The sequence below is a fragment of the Musa acuminata genome, chromosome BXJ3-5, assembly GCF_036884655.1.
Source record: "Musa acuminata AAA Group cultivar baxijiao chromosome BXJ3-5, Cavendish_Baxijiao_AAA, whole genome shotgun sequence".
NCBI lineage: Eukaryota > Viridiplantae > Streptophyta > Magnoliopsida > Zingiberales > Musaceae > Musa > Musa acuminata.
The window spans coordinates 12,363,684-12,387,500 of NC_088353.1; the positions used below are offsets into that span (position 1 = coordinate 12,363,684).

The window sequence follows — 23,817 nt, forward strand, 5'->3', positions numbered from 1 at the left end:
TGGGGCCTTTTACAAAGGTAGTTGGATTTTGGTGAGGACTCCTCACAAATCCAATCCCACTTCTTTTGGGAGCATGACCCTTGTTTGTAAGGATCATGTTTAATGACTTGCTACCAACCTCGAATTTCTTCAAGGTGTCCTTAAGCAGCAAGTTTTCTTTTTGTATAGTTTCTAAATCATGACATTTGATACATGAGTTTAAACTATCATGATGTTCGACTTTTAACTTATCAAACTCACAAGTAAGATTATCATGTAGCTTTTTTAGCAACTTGTATTTCTTATTTATAACTTTGCATTCATCAAATAAATCATGGAAGGCATTTAGTAATTCATCGAAAGATAAATCAGCATCTAATAAATCCGTTACCTCCCCTTCGATGGCCATAAAGGCGTAATGAGCAACTTGCTCGGTGTTGGATTCTTCTTCCTCGGATGCGCTCGAATCATCCCATGTTGCTTGGAGCGCCTTCTTCTTTGTTGTTCTTTTCTTGACTTGGGGACAATCACTTTTGTAATGTCCCGGCTTTTTACATTCATAGCAGATCACCTGGTCCTTCTTAGGTTCAAGTTTATTTTTCACATCATTTTTAAACTTGTTTCTTTTGAAGAATTTTTTAAACTTTCTTGTCAAAAGTGCCAAGTCATCGTCACAATCCTCATCACTTGAGTTTTCTCTCAAGTGGCATTCAGAAGTTTTAAGTGCCATATCCTTCCTGTTCTTTGGAAGGATGTCTTCTTGCTCTTCATGAGCTTTGCATGTCATTTCGTAGGTCATTAATGACCCGATTAGTTCTTCAAGAGGGAAATTTCGCAGATCTTTTGCCTCTTGAATGGCGGTGACTTTAGGATCCCAACTCTTAGGAAGGGATCTTAGTATCTTATTAACAAGCTCAAAATCCGAAAAGCTCTTTCCGAGACCTTTTAAACCGTTGACGACATCCGTGAAACGGGTAAACATGTCGCCAATGGTTTCACTCGGTTTCATTCGAAAAAGTTCAAAAGAATGTAGCAACAAATTGATTTTTGACTCTTTCACTCTACTTGTGCCCTTGTGGGTCACTTCAAGTGTGTGCCAAATATCAAAAGCAGTTTCGCAAGTTGAAACACGATTAAATTCGTTTTTATCTAGTGCGCAAAATAAGGCATTCATAGCCTTTGCATTAAGAGCGAAAGCCTTCTTCTCCAAATCGTTCCAATCGATCATTGGAAGAGAAGATTTTGAAAATCCATTTTCAACAAGGTTCCATAGTTCAAAATCCATAGAAATAAGAAAGATCCTCATTCGGGTCTTCCAGTAAGTGTAGTCCGTTCCACTGAACATGGGTGGACGTGTAATCGAATGCCCCTCTTGGTTTCCGGCGTATGCCATCTCTCTTGGGTTTTAATCCTTTAGAGAGTTAACCGAGCTCTGATACCAATTGTTAGGATCAAGAGCACTAAGAGGGGGGGGGGTGAATTAGTGCAGCGGAAATCTTATAATAATTTAAAAACAAAAAGCTGCGTTCGTTCAAAAACGATTATGATGCAAAAGCAAATTCTCAGTTTGTATCTAAGTGCAGTTTGCGTCTAAGCGCAGATTGCGTCTAAACGCAGTTTTACGTCTAAACGCAGTTTTACGTCTAAACGTAGTTTTACGTCTAAACGCAGATTTACGTCTAAACGCAGTTTTACGTCTAAACGCAGTTTTACGTCTAGACGCAGATTTACGTCTAAACTTTGAAACTCGTTTGTATATTCGCAGAAGGCAGTATGCAGTTGAAATCAAGACGTAAACGTAAACTGAAATCTGATGATTGAGCGAAGAAAGCCGATTTACGTCCGAATGCAGTTTTACGTCTAAATGTTGAAATTCGTTCGTAAAATCGTAGAGGACAGATTGCAGTTATTAATAGGATTAAAATGCAAGCGTAAACTGCAAGGAAGCTCGTTCGTAAAAGCGCAGAAAACAGTTCTGCAGAATCAAACGTAAACGTAAACTGTAATGTACGAAAATACGAGTTTACGTCTGAATCCAGATTTGGAAGAACAGCACTTAGAACTTGTTCGTGAAAGCGCAGAGAGCAGTAGTGATGAGGGTGGTTTGCAGTAATGATAAAGTGCTCGAAATTAAACGCAAACCAGAGATTTATAGTGGTTCGGTCAGCCTTGACCTACTCCACTTTTGGCTTCCTCTACCGATGAGGTTGCCGACGTCAACTAGCTGCCTTCCTTCAATGGGCGAAGGCCAAACTTCCCTCTTACAGTTTCTCTCCTTTTGACAGGCTTAGGAGACAACCTTTACAGACCTTTCTCTCCTCACTTTACAGTTGAAAACTTGAAGAACAGAAGGAGGAGACTCAAGGCTTTACAACACGTTTGAGCTCTTTAGAATCACAGAAAAGATCACAATTTTGGTATTTGTCTGTATCTTTTCAGTGCTGAATGGGTGGGGTATTTATAGGCCCCAACCCAATTCAAAATTCGAGCTCAAATCGATCAAATCGATCCAATCCCAGAATTTCTGGGATCAGGCGGTTGCACCTCTCGACTGGAGAGGTGGCACCGCCTGGCAGAGCTCGAAGACTGAGCTCTGCCGATTGCTTCTTCTCTGCCAGAGCTCGAAGACTGAGCTCGATGGTTGCATCACCTGGCAGAGCTCGAAGACTGAGCTTGGTGGTTGCATCACCTGGCAGAGCTCGAAATCTGAGCTTGGTGGTTGCATCACTTGGCAGAGCTCCAAACTGAGCTCAAGCTGATGCACCATTCTGCCATAGCTCGAAGACCGAGCTTGGTGAATTCATCACCTGGCAAAGCTCGAGACTGAGCTCAGGCTGATGCACCACTCTGCCAAAGCTCGAAGACTGAGCTTGGTGGTTGCATCGCCTGGCATAGCTCGGAACTTGAGCTCTGGCGGTGCAACCTCTTGGCTGGAGCGGTTGCACCTCCCAGCCTTGCAACCCTGGCGGTTGCACCTCCTGGCTGGGGCGGTTGCACCTCCCAGCCCCACAGCCCAGGCGGTTGCACCTCCTGGCTGGGGCGGTTGCACCTCTCAACCCCACAGCCCAGGCGGTTGCACCTCCTGGCTGGGGCGGTTGCACCTCCTGGTGCAATCAGGGTCCGAATGGTTCACTCCATTCGACCCACTTTGAATCTTTTCAGGGGCCCAATTGCCCCAAGATTAAGCTAATGGGATCACCTCCCATTTTCATGCTTAATCATCGTGCTAACTACGATTATCTCTAAGACAACTTCTGCAGCTTTGCACCGATGCGTCAATCGCTTCTTCCGGCGAGTTTCCGGCCAACTTCCGTCGATCAACCGATAACCTTCGGTGATCCTTCTGCGGACATCCGGCATACTCCTGGACTTTGCGACGATCCACTTGACGAGTTCCGACGAGCTTCGCTTGGCAAGCTTCTGGACTTCTCGGATCTGTTCTCTCTGAACCTCCGACGACCGTCCGAACTTCCGTCGAACTCTCGAACTCCCAACGTGATCCTGATCTTGACTCCGGCGCAACTCCTGCTGCTTGTCTTAATCTCATCGTAGTTAATCCTGCACACTTATCTCAACATATAGATTAGATAACAAATGACAATTGACTTCATCATCAAAATCCGAGATTCAACAAGTGTGACGGAGCAAGGAGGCGGGGACGAGACCGGCAAACTTTAGCGGAGTGGCCGACTTTGTCACACAGTTGGCAAACGACCCGTCTTTGATGGCTCGGTAGGGCAGGACGCCAAGACGGATGATGGCTGGAGTTGCCACTTTGCGAGAAGTGATGACTAGGAGGATAGGAGGGGTGTTGCATGGAACTCACAGAATCAAGAGGCGCATTAGCCAAACCTTGGGTGATGTTCGGCGAGTACCAAGTGCTCTTCCGTTTAGACTTATGACTGACTTGAGCAGTGACAGTTGATCCAGGTAGTTTGTCCGTTGAGACCATTGAGGGTATAAATGACAACCTCTTCGTCACATAGGGAATGACCTATTAAGGCCAAGTCATCAATGATAACCTTGATGTGTTGTAGATAATCAGAGATACTACTTCCCTCTTGTTTTGTCACCATAAGCTTGGATAGAAGACTGAGCTTGCGAGTACGCGAATGATTTGCCAGGGTGGTTTGCAGTGTAGACCATGCATCAGCAGCTGTCACACATGAAGATATCAAGGGAGCAACAGATCCAGCTGTTGAATCTCATATTTTGATGATGAAACTACTTGATATATGTTTATGATTTAATCGGCGTTTTGAGTGACGCAGGATGCTTCGATCAGGATGAGACAATTAAAGCAGGAACATCATGTTGTGCCGGAGGAACATGTCAGAAGATTGGACGTCGGGCCGGTGGATCGGTCGACGTATCGACAGAAGGCTTCGGGTCGTGGACTCGGGCATCGGGCCAAGAAGAGCGGGTATTGTGCCAAGGATATCGGAGTTGCGGAGTCGACTGGCCGATTGGGCAATAGGCTGCAGAAGAGGACGATGCGCCGAAGAATCGAACGAAGCGTCGAGAGACCAATGACATGCCGGACAACTTGGTTAATTGCTTAGAACTAATTGTCTCGATCGAAGTTTTTGTTTTGTTGTGCAGGATTAACTACGATGAAAGTTAGACAAGCAGCAGGTGTTGCGCCGGAGTCAAGATCATGATCACGTTGGGAGTTCTAGAGTTCGACGGAAGTTCGGACGGTCGTCGGAGGTTCAGCGAGAACAGATCCGAGAAGTCCAGAAGCTTGCCAAGCGAAGCTCGTCGGAACTCGCCAAGTGGATCGTCGCAAAGTCCAGGAGTTTGCCGGAAGTCCGCAGAAGCATCACCGAGGGTTCATCGGATGATCGACGGAAGTTCGCCGGAAACTCGCCGGAAGAAGCGATTGACGTACCGAAGCAAAGCTGCAGAAATTGTCTTAGATTTAATCGTAGTTAGCACGGTGATTAAGTTAGAAATGGGAGGTGATCCCATTAGCTTAATCCTGGGGCAATTGGGACCCTGAAGAACTCAAGTTGGGTCGAATGGTTCAACCCATTCGAACCCAAGTAGCTGTGGGAGGTGCAACCGCCCAGGCAGGGAGGTGCAACCGCCCAGGCTAAGTCTCCCAGCGAGACTGGGCGGTGCAACCGCTCCAGCCAGGAGGTGCAACCGCCCACGGCTCAGTCTCCAAGTGAGACTGGGTGGTGCAACCTCCTCTGTCAAGAGGTAGCACCGCCAGAGCTCAAGTTCCGAGCTCTGCCGAGAGGTGCAACCACCGAGCTCGGTCTTCGAGCTCTGGCAGGGTGATGCAACCTCCTTGGACAGGTGATGCATCACCTGAGCTCGGTCTTCGAGCTCTGGCAGGAAGGTGCAACCACCCCTGACAGAGAGGTGCATCCGCCTGAGCTCAGTCTTCGAGCTCTGCCAGGCGGTGCAACCTCTCCAGTCAAGAGGTGCAACCGCCTGATCCCGGAATTCCGGGATTTGATGGTTTTGAGCTCGAATTTTGAACTGGGTTGGGGCCTATAAATACCCCACCCATTCAGCACTGAAAAGATACAGACCTACACCGAAATCTTGATCTTTTCTGTGATTCTAAGAGCTCAAAAGTGTTGTAAAGCCTTTAAGTCTCCTCCTTTTGTTCTTCAAGTTTTCAGTTGTAAAGTGAGGAGAGAAAGGTCTGTAAAGGTTGTCTCCTGAGCCTGTCAAAAGGAGAGGAATTGTAAAAGGGCAGTTTGGCCTTCGCCTATTGAAGGAAGGCCCCTAGTTGACGTCGGCAACCTCGTCGGTGGAGGAAGCCAAAAGTGGAGTAGGTCAAGGCTGACCGAACCACTCTAAATCTCTGGTTTGCGTTTATTTTCGAGCACTTTATCATTACTGCAAATCTCCTTCATTACTACTGCTCTCTGCGCTTTCACGAACAAGTTCTAAGTGCTGTTCTTCCGAATCTGCATTCAGACGTAAATTCGTATTTTCATACATTACAGTTTACGTTTACGTTTGATTCTGCAGAACTGTTTTCCGTGCCTTTACGAACGAGCTTCTTTGCAGTTTACACTTATATTTTGATCCTATTGATAACTGCAAACTGTCCTCTACAATTTTACGAACGAGTTTTAACATTTAGACGTAAAACTGCATTCAGACTTAAATCGGCTTTCCTCGCTCAATCATCAGTCCTCAGTTCACGTTTACGTCTTGATTTCAACTACATACTGCCTTCTGCGAGTATACAAACGAGTTTCAAAGTTTAGACGTAAATCTGCGTCTAAACGTAAAACTGCGTTTAGACGTAAATCTGCGTTTAGACGTAAATCTGAGTTTAAGACGTAAATCTGAGTTTAGACGTAAATCAGTGTTTAGACGTAAAACTGCGTTTAGACGTAAATCTGCATTTAGACGTAAATCTGCGTTTAGACGTAAATCTGCGTTTAGACGTAAAACTGCGTTTAGACGTAAATTTGAGTTTAGACGTAAACTGCGCTTAGACGCAAAACTGCGCTTAGACGCAATCTGCGCTTAGACGCAAACTGCACTTAGATACAAACTGAGAATTTGCTCTTGCATCGTAATAGTTTTGAACGAACGCAGCTTTTGGTTTTCAATCGCTGTAAGATTTCCGCTGCACTAATTCACCCCCCCCCTCTTAGTGCTCTCGATCCTAACAATTGGTATCAGAGCAGGGTATTTCTCATTTCGGATTTACACCCGAGAGAAATGGCTCTTCAAGAGGGCTGTTCGGTCTTTCGTCCACCGTTCTTTAACGGATTGGACTACACTTATTGGAAAACTCGAATGAGAGTTTTCTTAATTTCTCTAAATCTGGATTTATGGAATATCATTGAAAACGGTTTTCAACTTCCCTCCAAACCGATGAACGAATGGTCGGTTTTGGAGAAGAAGAATTTTTCTTTAAACGCAAAGGCTATGAATGCCTTATTTTGCGCATTGGACAAAAATGAGTTCAATCGGATTTCTACGTGTGAAACGGCTTTCGATATTTGGCGCACTCTTGAAATCACGCACGAGGGAACTAGTAGAGTCAAAGACTCGAAAGTTAATATTTTACTGCTTGATTTCGAGCTTTTTCATATGAAACCAAGCGAAACCGTTGTTGACATGTACACCCGTTTTACGGATGTCGTCAATGGTTTAAAATCACTTGGTAAAAGCTTTTCGGATTTTGAACTCGTTAACAAAGTTTTGCGCTCACTTTCTAAAACTTGGGATTCAAAAGTAACTGCTATTCAAGAATCGAAAAACTTGAACCATTTTCCACTTGAAGAACTAATTGGTTCATTGATCACATATGAAATGACGTGCAATGCACGCGAAGAACTTGAGAACCACCTTCCAAAGAACAGGAAGGATTTGGGACATAGAACATTTGAAGACCACTCGAGCATAAGCTCAAGTGATGGTGAACTTAAACTACAAATGAAACGAAAATTAAAAAGCAAAAAGAATGGAACTACTTGCTTTAAACGCAAGAAGAAGAACAAAAATTGGGATGAATCGAGCTCATCTGAAGACGAGAAAGTCAACAAAAGCGAGGCGGCAAACTACGCCTTACTAGCTTACGACATTGAGGTAATTAAAATGCCTTTGGTTTATTTTGAAATTACTTGATGCTTTCATGATATATTTTCTTTTTTAGTTTAAAACTAATTTTCTTGAAAATTACATGTTTAAAAATAAAAATACAAAAATTATGATCATGCTGATAATTTCGAAAATAATATTGCATATTTTATGATAAACAAACAAAATGATTTTGATCATGGTTAAGAAGTAATAATGTATCATGTTTGATTAACATTGTTGAATGAAATCACGTTTGATTTAAAGTAATGCATAAAGATGTAATATGAAATGGTTATTAACAATTTTATGCATGTGATTTTAAGTTATCCATGATCATGAGCTTGTTTGATCTTCTTGACTTAATTTCAAGATCTATAGCAAAAATCATGTTTGAATATATGAAAGTGTTAATTTCATTTTCGGAGTTAGTTAACAATTGGTATCCTAACAATCGGATTTTCTCATACACTTATGAAAATTATTTTTCTAAAATGGATTTGATGAAATGATTCATGCTTATAAACTCCATCTTGAAATATGAATGATAGTGTTTTTGCTTGCAAAGATTTGTTTCACATTCATATCTCCTATGATTCGTGTGCAGAAAAAGAATTTATAAATCATAACACAATGTGATTTCTTATGCAAAAATAAAGTGCTTTTGTGATTCTTTGCTAAAGAGAATAATTATTAAAATCATGATCTTGATAACATGAAGCTCTTTATAAATCAAGATCGTTCATTATGCTCCCTACATTTATCAAAAAGGAGTTCTTCAAATGAAATGCAATTCAATGAAGTGTCATATTGATATCTTGAAACTTGGAATATTTTAAAATGTGATCTTGATAAGAATGTTTCAAGTTGCTCTTTGTACTATATCTTTTCGAATGAATCATGAGCCTTGATATCATATATTTCATAATACAAGATTTCTTTATGTCTTGAACTTTAATGCTTATCTTAATTTGGCATATAAAGACTAAGGCATGCTTAGATGAAAAAGAATCTCTTAAAAAATGCTTTTCCCATCTGATCGAGATTAATGATTTCATGATATTTTGTGAATCTCGAAATTAATTTTAATGACTTGATTATGAATTTCAAGTTAATGATTTGATTTGAATAAGTTTTATCTAAATCATAATCTTTATCTTGCAAAATTGAAGTCACAAATAATATCTTGTGGTATTCATGAATTGATACTCACAATATGAAAGCATTGATATTCATGACTTGAATTGGATTGAAACATTGTATGCTTAAATTAATCGTTCTCCTATGTTTCAAAAATTCCTTAAATGCCTTGAAATGTTTGAAATATTTAACACTTTTATGCTCTACCCCCTACTTTCTTCTTGTTTTCAATGATAAAATGGGGAGAAGTTTTGATCATGCATGGTAGGATATAATTTGACAAAATTGATACCATCATGATATGAAACATTAATGTAATTATGAATGGTGATATGATATCATGCATCTAATACTTCAACTTATGATAATGATGCATGCAATGATAAAATATTCATGATGAAAAATTGTCTTGACATTCATAACTTGATTATTCATCATTTGTCATGATTTTGAAATCGTTCTAAAAGGAAAAGAGAAATACAAAACTGTATTCTCTCTTTCTTTTTACAATGACAAAGGGGGAGATAGCTAGCTTGTACAAGTCAAGAAGATGCAAAAACTTGATTGCTAGCTTACCTATTTTAAGAAGCAAAGATTGCTAACTTGCTTATTTCAAGAAGAAAAATTGTCTTCTTGAACATCACTATCTTGAATATCTCAAGAAGCAAAACTTGCAATTTGCACATTGCAATAGGAAGCAAGAATCATGAGCTTACACAAGAAATTTATCTTGCATTTGCTTTCGAAATTTTTGCTAGCTTATATATTGTGAAACTTGTATATCATAAAAATTGCTAGCTTGTTGGTCTAAAGAGAAGCAAAAAGTTGCTATCTCAAAAGAAGCAAATGTGCTATCTTGCTTATCTCAAGAGGCAAAAATGCTAACTTGCGCATCTAGCAAAGTGAGCAAAATTTTCAAGAAGCAAGAGTTGCCTTCTTGAACATCTCTAATTTGCTAGCTTGCATGATATAGAACTTGCTATCTTGAACATTACCAAAAGTGCTATCTTATATGTTATAAAACTTGAATATCTAAAACTTGATAGCATGAATGTCCTAAGCATGATATAACACTTGCTAAATCTTCTAGCTCCAAGATTGCATGATGATAAAACTTGATACTATGTTTTTCATGCAATGAGTTGAATCAATATCACAAACACTTGATTGTGATACTTCTCCTTTTTGTTGATGACAAAGGGGGAGAAGTATGTTGATGAAAGTATGTTGATGACATGACATGTGACGCATAAAGTTTATGCATATGTTCATGTTGACGTGTTGCAAGTATTCATGATGAATATTGCAATGACTTGAATTCAGTTTGAATTCAAGGTTCTATCAATATGGCATATTGATAGGGGGAGTTTATTTAAACTCCGGGAGTTAAGCTTAACTCCGTCATCAAGTGGTTGTCATCATCAAAAAGGGGGAGATTGTTGAATCTCGTATTTTGATGATGAAACTACTTGATATATGTTTATGATTTAATCGGCGTTTTGAGTGACGCAGGATGCTTCGATCAGGATGAGACAATTAAAGCAGGAACATCATGTTGTGCCGGAGGAACATGTCAGAAGATTGGACGTCGGGCCGGTGGATCGGTCGACGTATCGACAGAAGGCTTCGGGTCGTGGACTCGGGCATCGGGCCAAGAAGAGCGGGTATTGTGCCAAGGATATCGGAGTTGCGGAGTCGACTGGCCGATTGGGCAATAGGCTGCAGAAGAGGACGATGCGCCGAAGAATCGAACGAAGCGTCGAGAGACCAATGACATGCCGGACAACTTGGTTAATTGCTTAGAACTAATTGTCTCGATCGAAGTTTTTGTTTTGTTGTGCAGGATTAACTACGATGAAAGTTAGACAAGCAGCAGGTGTTGCGCCGGAGTCAAGATCATGATCACGTTGGGAGTTCTAGAGTTCGACGGAAGTTCGGACGGTCGTCGGAGGTTCAGCGAGAACAGATCCGAGAAGTCCAGAAGCTTGCCAAGCGAAGCTCGTCGGAACTCGCCAAGTGGATCGTCGCAAAGTCCAGGAGTTTGCCGGAAGTCCGCAGAAGCATCACCGAGGGTTCATCGGATGATCGACGGAAGTTCGCCGGAAACTCGCCGGAAGAAGCGATTGACGTACCGAAGCAAAGCTGCAGAAATTGTCTTAGATTTAATCGTAGTTAGCACGGTGATTAAGTTAGAAATGGGAGGTGATCCCATTAGCTTAATCCTGGGGCAATTGGGCCCCTAAAGAACTCAAGTTGGGTCGAATGGTTCAACCCATTCGAACCCAAGTAGCTGTGGGAGGTGCAACCGCCCAGGCAGGGAGGTGCAACCGCCCAGGCTAAGTCTCCCAGCGAGACTGGGCGGTGCAACCGCTCCAGCCAGGAGGTGCAACCGCCCACGGCTCAGTCTCCAAGTGAGACTGGGCGGTGCAACCTCCTCTGTCAAGAGGTAGCACCGCCAGAGCTCAAGTTCCGAGCTCTGCCGAGAGGTGCAACCACCGAGCTCGGTCTTCGAGCTCTGGCAGGGTGATGCAACCTCCTTGGACAGGTGATGCATCGCCTGAGCTCGGTCTTCGAGCTCTGGCAGGAAGGTGCAACCACCCCTGACAGAGAGGTGCATCCGCCTGAGCTCAGTCTTCGAGCTCTGCCAGGCGGTGCAACCTCTCTAGTCAAGAGGTGCAACCGCCTGATCCCGGAATTCCGGGATTTGATGGTTTTGAGCTCGAATTTTGAACTGGGTTGGGGCCTATAAATACCCCACCCATTCAGCACTGAAAAGATACAGACCTACACCGAAATCTTGATCTTTTCTGTGATTCTAAGAGCTCAAAAGTGTTGTAAAGCCTTTAAGTCTCCTCCTTCTGTTCTTCAAGTTTTCAATTGTAAAGTGAGGAGAGAAAGGTCTGTAAAGGTTGTCTCCTGAGCCTGTCAAAAGGAGAGGAATTGTAAAAGGGCAGTTTGGCCTTCGCCTATTGAAGGAAGGCCCCTAGTTGACGTCGGCAACCTCGTCGGTGGAGGAAGCCAAAAGTGGAGTAGGTCAAGGCTGACCGAACCACTCTAAATCTCTGGTTTGCGTTTATTTTCGAGCACTTTATCATTACTGCAAACCTCCTTCATTACTACTGCTCTCTGCGCTTTCACGAACAAGTTCTAAGTGCTGTTCTTCCGAATCTGCATTCAGACGTAAATTCGTATTTTCATACATTACAGTTTACGTTTACGTTTGATTCTGCAGAACTGTTTTCCGTGCCTTTACGAACAAGCTTCTTTGCAGTTTACACTTACATTTTGATCCTATTGATAATTGCAAACTGTCCTCTACAATTTTACGAACGAGTTTTAACATTTAGACGTAAAACTGCATTCAGACGTAAATCGGCTTTCCTCGCTCAATCATCAGTTCTTAGTTCACGTTTACGTCTTGATTTCAACTGCATACTGCCTTCTGCGAGTATACAAACGAGTTTCAAAGTTTAGACGTAAATCTGCGTCTAAACGTAAAACTGCGTTTAGACGTAAATCTGCGTTTAGACGTAAATCTGAGTTTAAGACGTAAATCTGAGTTTAGACGTAAATCTGTGTTTAGACGTAAAACTGCGTTTAGACGTAAATCTGCGTTTAGACGTAAATCTGCGTTTAGACGTAAATCTGCGTTTAGACGTAAAACTGCGTTTAGACGTAAATTTGAGTTTAGACGTAAACTGCGCTTAGACGCAAAACTGCGCTTAGACGCAATCTGCGCTTAGACGCAAACTGCACTTAGATACAAACTGAGAATTTGCTCTTGCATCGTAATAGTTTTGAACGAACGCAGCTTTTGGTTTTCAATCGCTGTAAGATTTCCGCTGCACTAATTCACCCCCCCCCCCTCTTAGTGCTCTCGATCCTAACACCAGCAACTGAAGCTTGAATGGCTTGGAGGATGAGACGATCCTGACGTAGCCACAGTTTGTGAGCTGGATTGGGTACTGGACTGGGATCGCCGGGGATGTTGAGCATGGTCGGAGGACATCTGAAAGAGCCATCAATGTAACCTAGCAAGTCATATCCAAATAAAAGATTAGAAAATTGAGCTCGCCAGGACGCATAGTTGCCACCCTTTGATAACTTAAAGGGTATCAGCGTGGCAGCATTAATGGAGATAAGCCCTGTAGAAGAACAAGAAGTGGGAGTCCCTACAGGAACGGAAACATCAGAAGAAGTGAACGAAGACATTTTTTTTTTTTTTTTTTGAAGAAGTGGAGAATGAGGGAGGGGGCTGCTGCTATAGATTGCTGCAGCAGATTGTAGAGGCTGTGGATTGCTGCTTGCTGTGGATTGCTGCTGCAAAGTTGTCGGCAGCTGCTGTGGATTGCTGCTTGCTGCAGCAGATTGTAGAGGCTGCAGGTTGCCGAAAGATGGCTGCGAAAACTGCAGCGGTACTCAAGACTGTGGTTCGCTGCTGTTGATTGCTGCTTGCTGCAGCGGATTGTAGAGGCTGCAGTTCGCCGGAAGATGGCTGCGAAAACTGCAGCGGTACTCAAGACTCCGGTTCGCCGGGAAATGGCCGCGAAAATCTGCAGTGTTACTCAAGGAAACTGCAGTGAGAGAAATCTACAGCAATTAGATGTAGACAATGGTTCGCTGCTGTGGATTGCTGCTTGCTGCAGCGAATTGGAGACGCTGCAGTTCACCGGAAGATAGCTGCGAAAACTGCAACGGTACTCAAGACTGCGGTTCGCCGGGAAATGACCGTGAAAATCTGCATTATTACTCAAAGAAACTGCAGTGAGAGAAATCTGCAGCAATTAGATGTATAGAGAAAAGCGGCAGCGAAATCTGCTGTGGTAGAGGAAGGAAGATGCAGCAGTTGCGGTTGCTGTTGGCTGGGAAGCGGCCGCGACAGCGAAGGAGGAAGACGCAGCAGCCATCGTTAAGCAAGGAAGACTGAGCGAGGAAGACACCATCGTTCGCCGTTCGTAGCTATTGAGGAGGAGGACACCGCCGTTAAGGAGGCGTCGTTGTGTAGAGGGAAGCGGTAGCGAAGGCTGCTGCGGTAGAGGAAGATGCAGCAGTTGCGACTGCTGCTAGCCGGGAAGCAAGGAAGACACCGCTGTTTGCCGTTCACCGCTATTGAGGAGGCAGTGAGAGAATGTTTTCCTCCTTGCGTGACGACGACGGAGAGTGTCTGCTGTAGGCAGCAAATAGGAGAGGGAGCAAGGCCGACGAAGAAAAGCAAGATCGGCGATGAAGAAAGAGAAGAAGTGGATGAGCAGAGCCAAGACGATGCTCGTTACTGGCTCTGAATCCCTGTCTTGTGCTTCTTCAGTGACTCCGCTTCAGGCAACATGTTACTGTGGCCGTTTGGTCGCTTGGCTAACACACGACGATACTGTTGTCGCCAAGGAGGAACTGCTCTGATACCATGTTAGAAAATAAATAGATAAACAAGTTGTAGAAGTAGTTGATTGTTATTAACATATCCTCCTTCCTTTTATACAGGTTAGAAGGGAGAATTTTCCTCAACAGATTAGAAGATTTCCCTCAATATTTCCTTAGGAAATCTCATCTACTTTTCCTCAATTGATTGTGCTTTTAGCTGACTGCCTCCTCTGAATTATTCGTAGCTTGTGCATTAATCAATCAATGGGTTGCAGACACCCCCAAGCAGAAACCCTTCATCTGCAATAATTAACCTTCTTTTACTTTCAATAGCAGAAGCATATCCCGTTCTACAAACACACCAAGTTATCTTCACTTACAAATGAATGAATGAATACCCAAGTGCAATACTACACACACACACACAGATATTGTACACACAAGACGACTAGCACTACTTCCATCATTTCCTGTGGCCAGACTGAGGTCTATTGCTGCCATTCTGTGTAGTCAAGATTCCATGTATTGAGAAGCTGGTGGATTTGTTTTCGTCTTATCCACAACTGCAAAGCATTTTCTCAAGTGATTAATGTTTGTCTAACTTGCAACACCACACCAACATCATACAACGATAGCCAGCGGCAGTCATGGACGTACCATTACTCCCACGAAACTCCACTTCGCGCCATTCTTGAACCAAGGCACAGCAGCAGCACATCAGGTGTGAGAGGAAATCATCACATAAACCTCCCTAACAGGCAAATTTGTAACACAGAATCAGCCATACTTTATAACCTCTTCTCTGATATCATAATCATGCTCACTGCATCGTATGTGGAAAACTAGTATGCTGCAGATAGTCGAGCAATTCAAAAAAACAAAAATTATTGATGACTGATGATTGTTTAACCATGTCCGTCTCAAATTGAAATGATGCATAAATTTAGATACACACATCAGTTCGATAGATTTAAAGTTCCTCATGTCTACAGAGACAACTTTGCTAGGTTGAATAAATATAACAGACTTTGGGTCTAATAGCCTTCCGATTAACATCTTCTATCAAATGGAAATCCTGTATCCATCGAAGCAGAAGCATAATAATTACCGTAATGTTCAGCATTTTACGAAGCTTTCTCCTGATGCAACATGTGTAACAGCAACAGGATAGAACCAATGCATACGCCATGAAGTCATTGCATGCTTCCGCAGAAGCTGACACCACCAAAACACACGTCAGTTTAATTCTTTAACTGCTAAATCGCTTCCGTGTTACAATATCAAACCATGTAGCACAGCATTACTTTTGAAATTTCAAATCAGTGTGCTATATACATGACAAATATATAAACTTATTTCTGAGTCCAAGTTTAGCCGAAAATTGCAGTTCAATACTAGAGGCTGCAACCTATTAATGCATAATTTTGGGTTGAATCATCTCTGTTCAAAATGCCATTCTGTTTGGCACGACTTATTAGATGCTAAGTTTAAAGAATCTTTGGCCGATGAAACACTTGCCAAAAATGAGCTTGTGCTTCAAAAGTTTGTAATGCAGAAAAGAAATCATAGTAGCATTATTATTTTCTTACAACTTTTGGAACATTAATCATACCTGACAAGAAATTCACATCCCTTGTTGTCAATTACCCGGATGCGGGTCATTAAATTCATGAAAGTGTTTAGATCTCTTAAATCGTCATAGTGGTTTTCTATTTGAAATATGGTCTACGGTGATATCAAAATACAGATTTGCAACCCCCATGCCCCCCCACCCCCCCACCTAGAAAAAAAAAACTTAGTATTTCTGCATTCTACTATTTCCTATAATTAGATGCATGCAATCCCAGATTAGCTTTCTCCGAGAATAAAAATCCAAGATGAATGCTTCTAATATAAGAACAAGTACAACATCGACATACAAACATGTCTGTTTTTTGCCACCGAAGCGATTTTTGAAAAAGTCCCACAAGGGAAACAGCATGTCTTGATGCCTGCAATTTACCAACCAACCATAGTCTGAATGTCAGATGTAAGAAGATGTCATAAAAAATTCAAATGTAGACAAGAAAAATGAAGTCTGTTGAATTGAAAAGAAATTGGTTCTTGATTAATATTTATATTTTGGTTTAATGATCTGCCCATCAGTAAAGAAATGAAATATCATGTATCACCCACTATAGACTGTTCGGATATGCCAGGATAAATTTGCTAGATATCTGAAGGGCATCTGCTGCTTATGGTTGAATGAATTTTGAATGTGAACGTTTTCTAACATGAGATTGCAATACTTGAGGACCTTCTTCTACCTTCACTTGGCCATGAAAACTCTCCTTAATGCTTGGGGAGTGTACATGTTAGGAGTTTGCATATATACCATCAGTTTGTTCTTTATTATAGTTAAATTTATGTCAAATTTATACATATCAGAATGTCATTACTTCTATTGTACAGTGTGTTTCACTTACTAGTTATTAGTCAGTCCTTACGGGGTTCACAGATATCAAAATGGTCGATGTAGGCATTAAGCAGTCACTGATTGCAGCAGCAGAATCTTTATAGGCAGTTGCAGCTACAAGAATTTTCTTAATAGTCTCTTTTCTCAGAGACAGAGACAACAACCATGGCCTATTGCACCTAAAAGCCAATCTATCATCAAATCTACCTTCAGAATTGATTAAAAAGGCAAAACCTAATTGTAATGCATTCCATGTTTCTCCATAAGGCAGAAAAAGGATGCAAAAATGCATCTTATTATAATAGCAAATCAAAACATCAAATTATCTGAAGAAACAATGACTAACCATATTTTTGAACCTGGATACTACACCATCCATGTAGACTTTTTTCAGATCATATTCAAATCTGAGTGGAATTATATGCGCCATGGATGCATTAAGAAACATGGGAAAGAGGGAAAGTTTAAAGTGTACACTATCACGGAGGATCTGAAAGTTCAAAAAGCAAACATAAAACTATACAGAAACAGGAAACTGAACCAGAATATGATGCAGAAACCAAAAAAAATTATTGTACTCGTGTCAAATTAACAGTGTCAAGAGGGAAACTATCATCAAGATTCGTTATCTAGATCCACATTTATGTTAAAGGCAATTAGGAACGATTGAATGTAACCAGGAGACGGAACTAAAAATAAAATCCTATGGGACTAAATATTACGAACCATTTCAGGGTGGATCCACACATTTAATGGGGGATAAATAATGGACATACTGAGGGTAGTAAAACATCTTGAAACTGGATCCTATATTCATCCAAAACAAGATAACTAAAGCTGATTCATTGTAGAAAAAAATATGCAAACATGATCATAGGGACAATCAATTTCCACACCAACTGTATGTATCTACAAGAGTTGCAGGTGAAAATGGCATACACAAAAATGGCTCTGAGCAGCAACCGAGTAAATCTGAGTGCCATTCTTCATATCTGGATGATGCCTTATTTGAAAGCAAATCATGACCAGATGAAGTTCTGCATGAAGTGCAAGATGTCATTAGATATTCTGATATTCTTATTCACAATGGCTGTTATGGATATATGAATGGGTACCCTAAATAAAATTAGGAATTTGTGAAGGACCCATGAAGCACCGACTCATGGAGCTGCTGTCTCCGATCATGAGGAAGGTTGGTGTCCTAAGCAGGCCATGAGTAGGTACAAGAAATATATTCATATTGTAAATTATATATTTCTCTTTTGAGAGGAAATGTGGCTGAAAGTACCTCACTTGTAAAATTATGTTGAATTATCAGTCTTAGACAAACCAAAGGGTCGATGAAGCTAATGAATCATAGAGAGTTGAACTAATGGTTGTATTGACTGTAATTGCGTGTTTCTGCATATCAAGTATATTTTCTTTGTATAAGAAAGGGTATATAAGGTGACGACTACTCTTAAAATAGTAGTTCAAAGGTTAATGGATGTATAATTAGCAATGCCCAATTATTGAAGAAAAAAACAAACATTGAGTGGCTGGAACCAATATTTATGCATGGCAGTTATCCTTTTGCATGAGTAGCAGCAGAGCTAACCTTGATGATGCCTTGCAAGTGTCATCTTGCTGGCTGTAATAGTTCCCATAAGAGGAATAATCTTCTTTGCCATCAAGGACATCAACAGATGCTGACTCCACATTTTCATAATTCTTCAGTTCTACGGTGTTCTCCGGGAACGCACTTGCCATAGTCTCGGTTAGTCCAAGCAATTGTTGGATAAGTCCGCATGCACCTACGTCTAGGTTAGTTTGTGATCTTTGAAGTTCCATCTGAAGCTTCTCATTTTCTTTCTGAAGAGCTTCATCAAATGACATGCTTGAGTCTGAACAAGAAAGAGACTTTTTGAGAACCATGCTCTGACTTTTGCAAGGAACTGGATTTAGCAGAACATCTTGCACCTTCCTGTCTTCTTCATCAAAGCTATATTCACATTGGTCCCTTTCAATATACTCCAATCTTTCCTGAAGGATCAAATCAAGCAGGACATATTCAAAAAATGACACAGGAATTAAACAAGAAATTCATTAGGTAATAATCCTCTCAGTTGATGGTCAACCAGCTATATATCCAACTAATATCGTCCGAGAACAAGTAACCAAATACTTTATTTCTTTAAAGAGGATATTGTACATTGAGTGTTCAGACTAACTAATATCCTAAGAAACACAAGGGAATACCCGTAGCTTCTTCCGGTATATGAGAAGCTCATACCCGGCATCAGACTGTAACTGAGATGTAAACCAAGACAGAATGATATGATCACCAAACATTGGTGTTATATACACCACGAATTTTGGTAAAGTAATTTCTATGTATGAGCATCCGATCTCAGAATTTACCCATTCATCATGATTCATAACATTTGGGATTGCAACAACATATCTGAGAGACCAGAACAAAATGATGAAACAAATAGTAACCTTTTGAAAGAAATTCAGAAGAACACAAGAGGTATAATAAGAAATACATGGGATATTTCATTATATAAGGTGAAATCAATTGTATAGAAAGATCTTTATTAGAATCGCTAGTTGTACTTTGTCTCATGCACAATAGAAAATGGGTGATTCAATGATCGAACAAGTATAGCTTTTGCATAATCTCCGAGGGTCAAACTTAATATCCTACCAGGTGTTATTTTATAAGTATTACTTAACGGTTTCATTGGCTCGCGGTTTAACTAACTATTGCCTTTAACAAAGCTAAATGATAGGAAAAGATCCACATAATCGACTCCGAAGAGTTGAGATCTTAGGACTGACCTAATGCAAGCATAAGAGCAAGTCACTTTTGGTTTTTCGTCTTCTATTTATTCAACACATGATAGCAAAAAATGTCATTTCTATTTATTCAACGCATGATGGTAAAATATGTCATCAATGTGCCACAATCATATTGGGTACTAGTTTCTGGGAACCGATCATTATGTATGTTAGAAATCATAGCCTACTGTATGGCAATCGCAATACCAACCGACCATTAGAATTATGCCTAGTCGTTTGTGACATATCAACAGCACTCCCAAACACAAACAGAAATGCTAATTAGCGTCACATTGTTATGATTTCTGAACCAATTGAAAGTAGAATTTTCATGTGCAAGATCAAATCTTTAAGATTATTAATAGTGACAAGCTTTTAGATAGATGTAAATAGCATCATCGAAATTGCCCTAAATGAAGCATGTGGAGTTTAAATTCTGTGTCGATATTTTCAATCTGTTCATCTCAGCATCAAAGATGGACCATTGTCTACCAAATAGTGACTAAAATTGGCTTATCAACAAAGCAAGGCAAAAAGGTAGGACCATAATGGCTTATTGCTTGGTAATTATCGATAGCGAACGGGAGAAGAGCAATAACACGAGATCCATACCCTGATTCTATGTTTGTCGACAAGAGTGATCAGTGGAATCAGTCTCAAGTACCGATCGATCTCGCTCTGTGCCCTCCTGAACTGGTAGACGATGTTCCACCCCATGGCCAAGAGATACAGGTAGCTGCGGTCCTGACAGCTGTTGACGAGAATGTAGGACCTCCTCAGGGCATCCTCGAGCTGCTCCAGCGGCTCGCGCGTCTCGGGATACCTCTTGAGCTCCGAGATCTTGAGCTGCTCCAGGAGACTGCCGATAAGCTTCAGGTGCTGCGCGAACCGCCGGCAATTCTTCTTGTGCATCCGCGCAACAGAGGCGGCCTTTACGATCATGCCGATCAGGCGGACGGCGTCGAGGCCGGTCAGCTGGACGACGTTGGCCATGTCCCCCATATACTCCCAAGATGACGCCATCACAAGGTCCAAACACCTACCTCTCAGAATTGAGCATCACTGCTGTAAGAGCAATGAAGATAAAACACATTTATCAAGCAGACGGAGTCCTTACAATCTGTGGATATTTCCTCCGACGACTACCACATTACAACAATATACGATCAATAACTTTTCCTTTGTCATTCTGACATGACTAACATAGCAGAGGATGCTCGAATGTAAGCCTGAGGAGGAGGAGTCGGACCGGGAGTCGTTTACCTTTTTCTTTCACCTGGAGTGAGGCTTAGATTCTCATATGAGCAGGATTCCTCATCTGTGAATCAAAGAAAGAGTCCTCTACCTTTTTCTTTCATCTGGATCGAGGCTTGATCTTTTCTTTTGTCGGTGCTCCAAGAACCTAACCTCTTTGGCACTCGTCGGAGGAAGGATGTCTCCACCTTTGAATCAAACAAAAGGGCTTCTTCTTCGAACATCAGATATCTTGAGAAAAATATACATCACAGCATTCTTTGTCTTCACATTACGGATTCCAACCCATCCTTCTCCACTGTGGTGGTGAGCAGGGGCTTGCTCTGACATTGCTTTGCGTAGAAGAGAGACAAATGTAGTAGTTATTGTATAACCTGTTTGCACTCGCTGCTCTTGAGAACACCGAGAGAGTAGGAGAGGAAGAGAGAGAGAGAGAGAGAGAGAGGACAAAAGAATTAAGTGGACACCCAAAAGAATTGGTGGGCAGCCATCTAACGAAGCATGACGAGGTAAATAAAAAGTTCGAGCGAGCATTCTCATGAAACATAACACAGCTCTCGACACCAAAAAGAAAAGGGAGGAAAAGTGAGTCGATCGATGAATTTGTTTCAGCTGGTAACCATTTTCTTTTTCGCTTTTGTATTTGGTTATGTCATTATGTATTTGCTTGTGGTGGTAGAAATCTTGTGGACTGGGATGCATAACATGTTGATAACAGTTTGGGTTCATGCTGGGAGGACGAGGACGTAATACGTTATGTGGTGGTTGGGCCGTCATTTTGGGTGGGATCAAACGCACACGTGGTTAGGACGATGATGTTGATAGGTTATGACAGGCGTCCATGTCACGATATATACGTCCCACCTGCCATGATCGATGACGCTCAGGTGACGACGTGCCAACGATTCACCGTCTTCTTCCGAGAATCACTTTAGCATTTCCTAATAATCTTTTATATTGGCCTCACTCTGCCAACTGTGCTTTAAAGTTGCTGAAAAAGATTGATAATCCACTGATGGTAGATCGTGCTGATATATATATATATATATATATATATATATATATATATCCACAGATGCTTGAGATCCCGGATGAGGATCAACGGACGGTTGAGATGCATAATAGGATCTCATTCATGGCTCTTGGATCTAAAACAAAAAGGTCCCCAATATCCACCAGTTCATTTCTACATCTAATTTAGGTATCCTTAGATGATTTTTCTTGAATCACGAACCAAACCAAACCGGGAATTGTGGAATTTTTAATATTTTTCCGATCGAACCGAACCAATTAATTCTGGACGATGATGCGGTCGGACACACCTCCAGGCCTGTTATTTGAGTGGATTGGGCCGAACGGATTCAACGAACCAAAATCGCCGCGCCCGTTGCCACACCTTCTCTCTCTCTCTTTAGCCCTAAGTGCCGCAAATCTCCTGCCGTTCTCTATTCACAGAACCAGATGAGCGGGAGCGCGTTCAATGCGTTCAAGGCGCGGGTGCCGATCGAGTGGAGCCCGAGGCTATACATCACGCTGGTGCGCGGCCTCCCTGGCACCCGCCACCTCCACCGCCGCACCCTTGACGCGATGCGCCTCCGCCGCTGCCACCGTACCGTTGCTCACCGCAACACCCCCTCCCTCCTCGGCATGCTCAACCAGGTCCCCCGCCACCGCCGACTACTACTCTCGTCCTCCTCCTTCCGTTTCCCCCTCTCTTGATTGCTGATTTGGTGCCGGTTTGCTCATATTACCCGATCATCAGGTGAAGCGGTTGGTGGTTGTGGAGACGGAGGCGATGTTCAACTCCAGGAAGCAACAACAAGAGGAGCACCGAGCCTTGCGGCCACCCATCGTCGTCAGCCATTCCCCTCCTCCCACTACCTCTTCCGCAGCCGATTCTGCTAAGTAGCTACTGCTTTTTCGTTGCTCAGATCGCTTCGGTTGGGTGAAAGTTCGTCCCTCTATTTCTCTTTATTTTCCCCTCCTGCTTTTAGTTCTTGGCTATTCTTGGGAGTTGTTTTAAATGGTAGTTTCGCTTGGCATTGCGCTTGCTTTCAGTTTGCTTCAGTTTGTGGCTGTCCGGGTGCAAATCGCTTGGAAGTCTCTAAAGAGAGTGATTTGCAAGGGAGAAGATTGTGTTGTCTCAATTGCCTTAGGATCTTACAGTTCGTAGTGGCATGACATGTTGTGAAATACGCCTAGTTTGAGAGCAGTAAAAAGCATACTGTTTTATTTGACTTAAACAACGAGTTAGAGAATTAAAGCCAAGTGTTCGACTAAATGTGACAAAGGTATGTTGATAGCACATGGATTTAGAGATCAGCCACTGTCTAATATTTGTTGGGGATTCAACTTTTTTTTTCCTTGTAATCTCTCTCAGGAGTCAAGAGTATGCAATCCTACCACAGGAATTAGTATGGAGTAGCAAAGTCAGCTGATGTCCAAGGGTCTGTCTACATAAACCATTGCAAATTAAGGATGAAGGGTTACCTATTGAAGATTTTGTCTGATTTTACCTTTTTCTGTGTTGGTATTACTCATCATTTCAGATTAGGTTTCCAGTGCATCCATAGCTCCATTTAATTATTTGAGTGACCTCCAGCATTGTTTGTTAGATAACAAACTGGAATATTGTTAACTAGCTTTTATAAAATCCACAACTTTTACTGGCATGTCAAGTCTTTGCGCACATTGGTGCCATGTTCAATTACCGGACTGCCGGACTCAACTTATTCAAGGTCATGACTTTAAATGATATTTTCAAGGTCTTGACTCTTGACTTTAAATGATATTTATAAGATATATGCTGTTCCCATTGCTTAAATTCTGAAAGTATGATCCCTCAACATTTTGGTTGCAATAATAACAAGCAGCCTTAATGTCTCAATTATTTGGGGTCAGCTAGATGGATCTTTTTCCATTGTTGAACTCTGTCAACATCATTTGGTTAGTTTCCCAAAATTCTATAACTCTCACAATCTAGATTTAGCACATCTTGCAAGCAAAAGCATTCACTTTTAACATGTAGCTAAATCATGTAATTACTCAACCGGCATGTGCCACACATTTAAATCAAGGTGACAGCCTAGATCCTTGAGTGAGCACTTGTGACAACTAACAACATCACTCAACTAGCAACGGCAGGAATCTCAGACTAGAGATATGACTGGTTAAAGTGTCAAATTATCCTGTAAAGAAATGCAAATTAGTTCATTCAAGGGAACGTGACAAACTCAGGGATTGTAGGA

General features: G+C 41.8%; 2 protein-coding genes across 11 annotated transcripts in view; one reads left to right on the forward strand and one right to left on the reverse strand.

Annotated features, from left to right (window-relative positions):
• Positions 1 to 14,338: 14,338 nt before the first annotated feature.
• On the reverse strand, positions 14,339 to 21,096 carry LOC103973653 (cell number regulator 13-like). Of its 8 annotated transcripts, none has more exons than XM_018821530.2 (8): positions 20,579 to 21,094; positions 19,928 to 20,354; positions 18,090 to 18,514; positions 17,432 to 17,529; positions 15,957 to 16,028; positions 15,146 to 15,252; positions 14,695 to 14,788; positions 14,339 to 14,600 (listed from the first exon to the last, which is right to left on the reverse strand). In XM_018821530.2, exons 2-8 carry the CDS (start codon positions 20,336 to 20,338, stop codon positions 14,548 to 14,550), a joined length of 1,260 nt encoding a protein of 419 aa, XP_018677075.2. In that variant the 5' UTR covers positions 20,339 to 20,354; positions 20,579 to 21,094; the 3' UTR covers positions 14,339 to 14,547. The 8 variants fall into 8 exon arrangements, 6 of the variants coding, with proteins under 6 accessions (XP_018677075.2, XP_018677073.2, XP_018677074.2 ...); XM_018821528.2 differs by having other exon boundaries at positions 19,928 to 20,377; XM_018821529.2 differs by having other exon boundaries at positions 19,928 to 20,380.
• Positions 21,097 to 21,967: 871 nt separating this feature from the next.
• The window catches only part of LOC135638766 (uncharacterized), a 4,013-nt gene continuing 2,163 nt past the window's right edge, over positions 21,968 to 23,817 (forward strand). Inside the window, exons 1-4 of one of the 3 annotated variants that reach the window (XR_010496712.1) lie at positions 21,968 to 22,228; positions 22,332 to 22,520; positions 22,628 to 22,860; positions 22,950 to 23,067. Coding sequence is in view for 2 of the 3 variants with exons in the window: in XM_065152134.1 (XP_065008206.1) it covers positions 22,031 to 22,228; positions 22,332 to 22,478 (345 nt within the window). In the remaining variant the exon portion in view is untranslated. Of the gene's footprint in view, positions 22,229 to 22,331; positions 22,521 to 22,627; positions 23,068 to 23,817 lie in introns of those variants that run through there. The other 2 variants (XM_065152134.1, XM_065152133.1) reach the window with 2 other exon arrangements.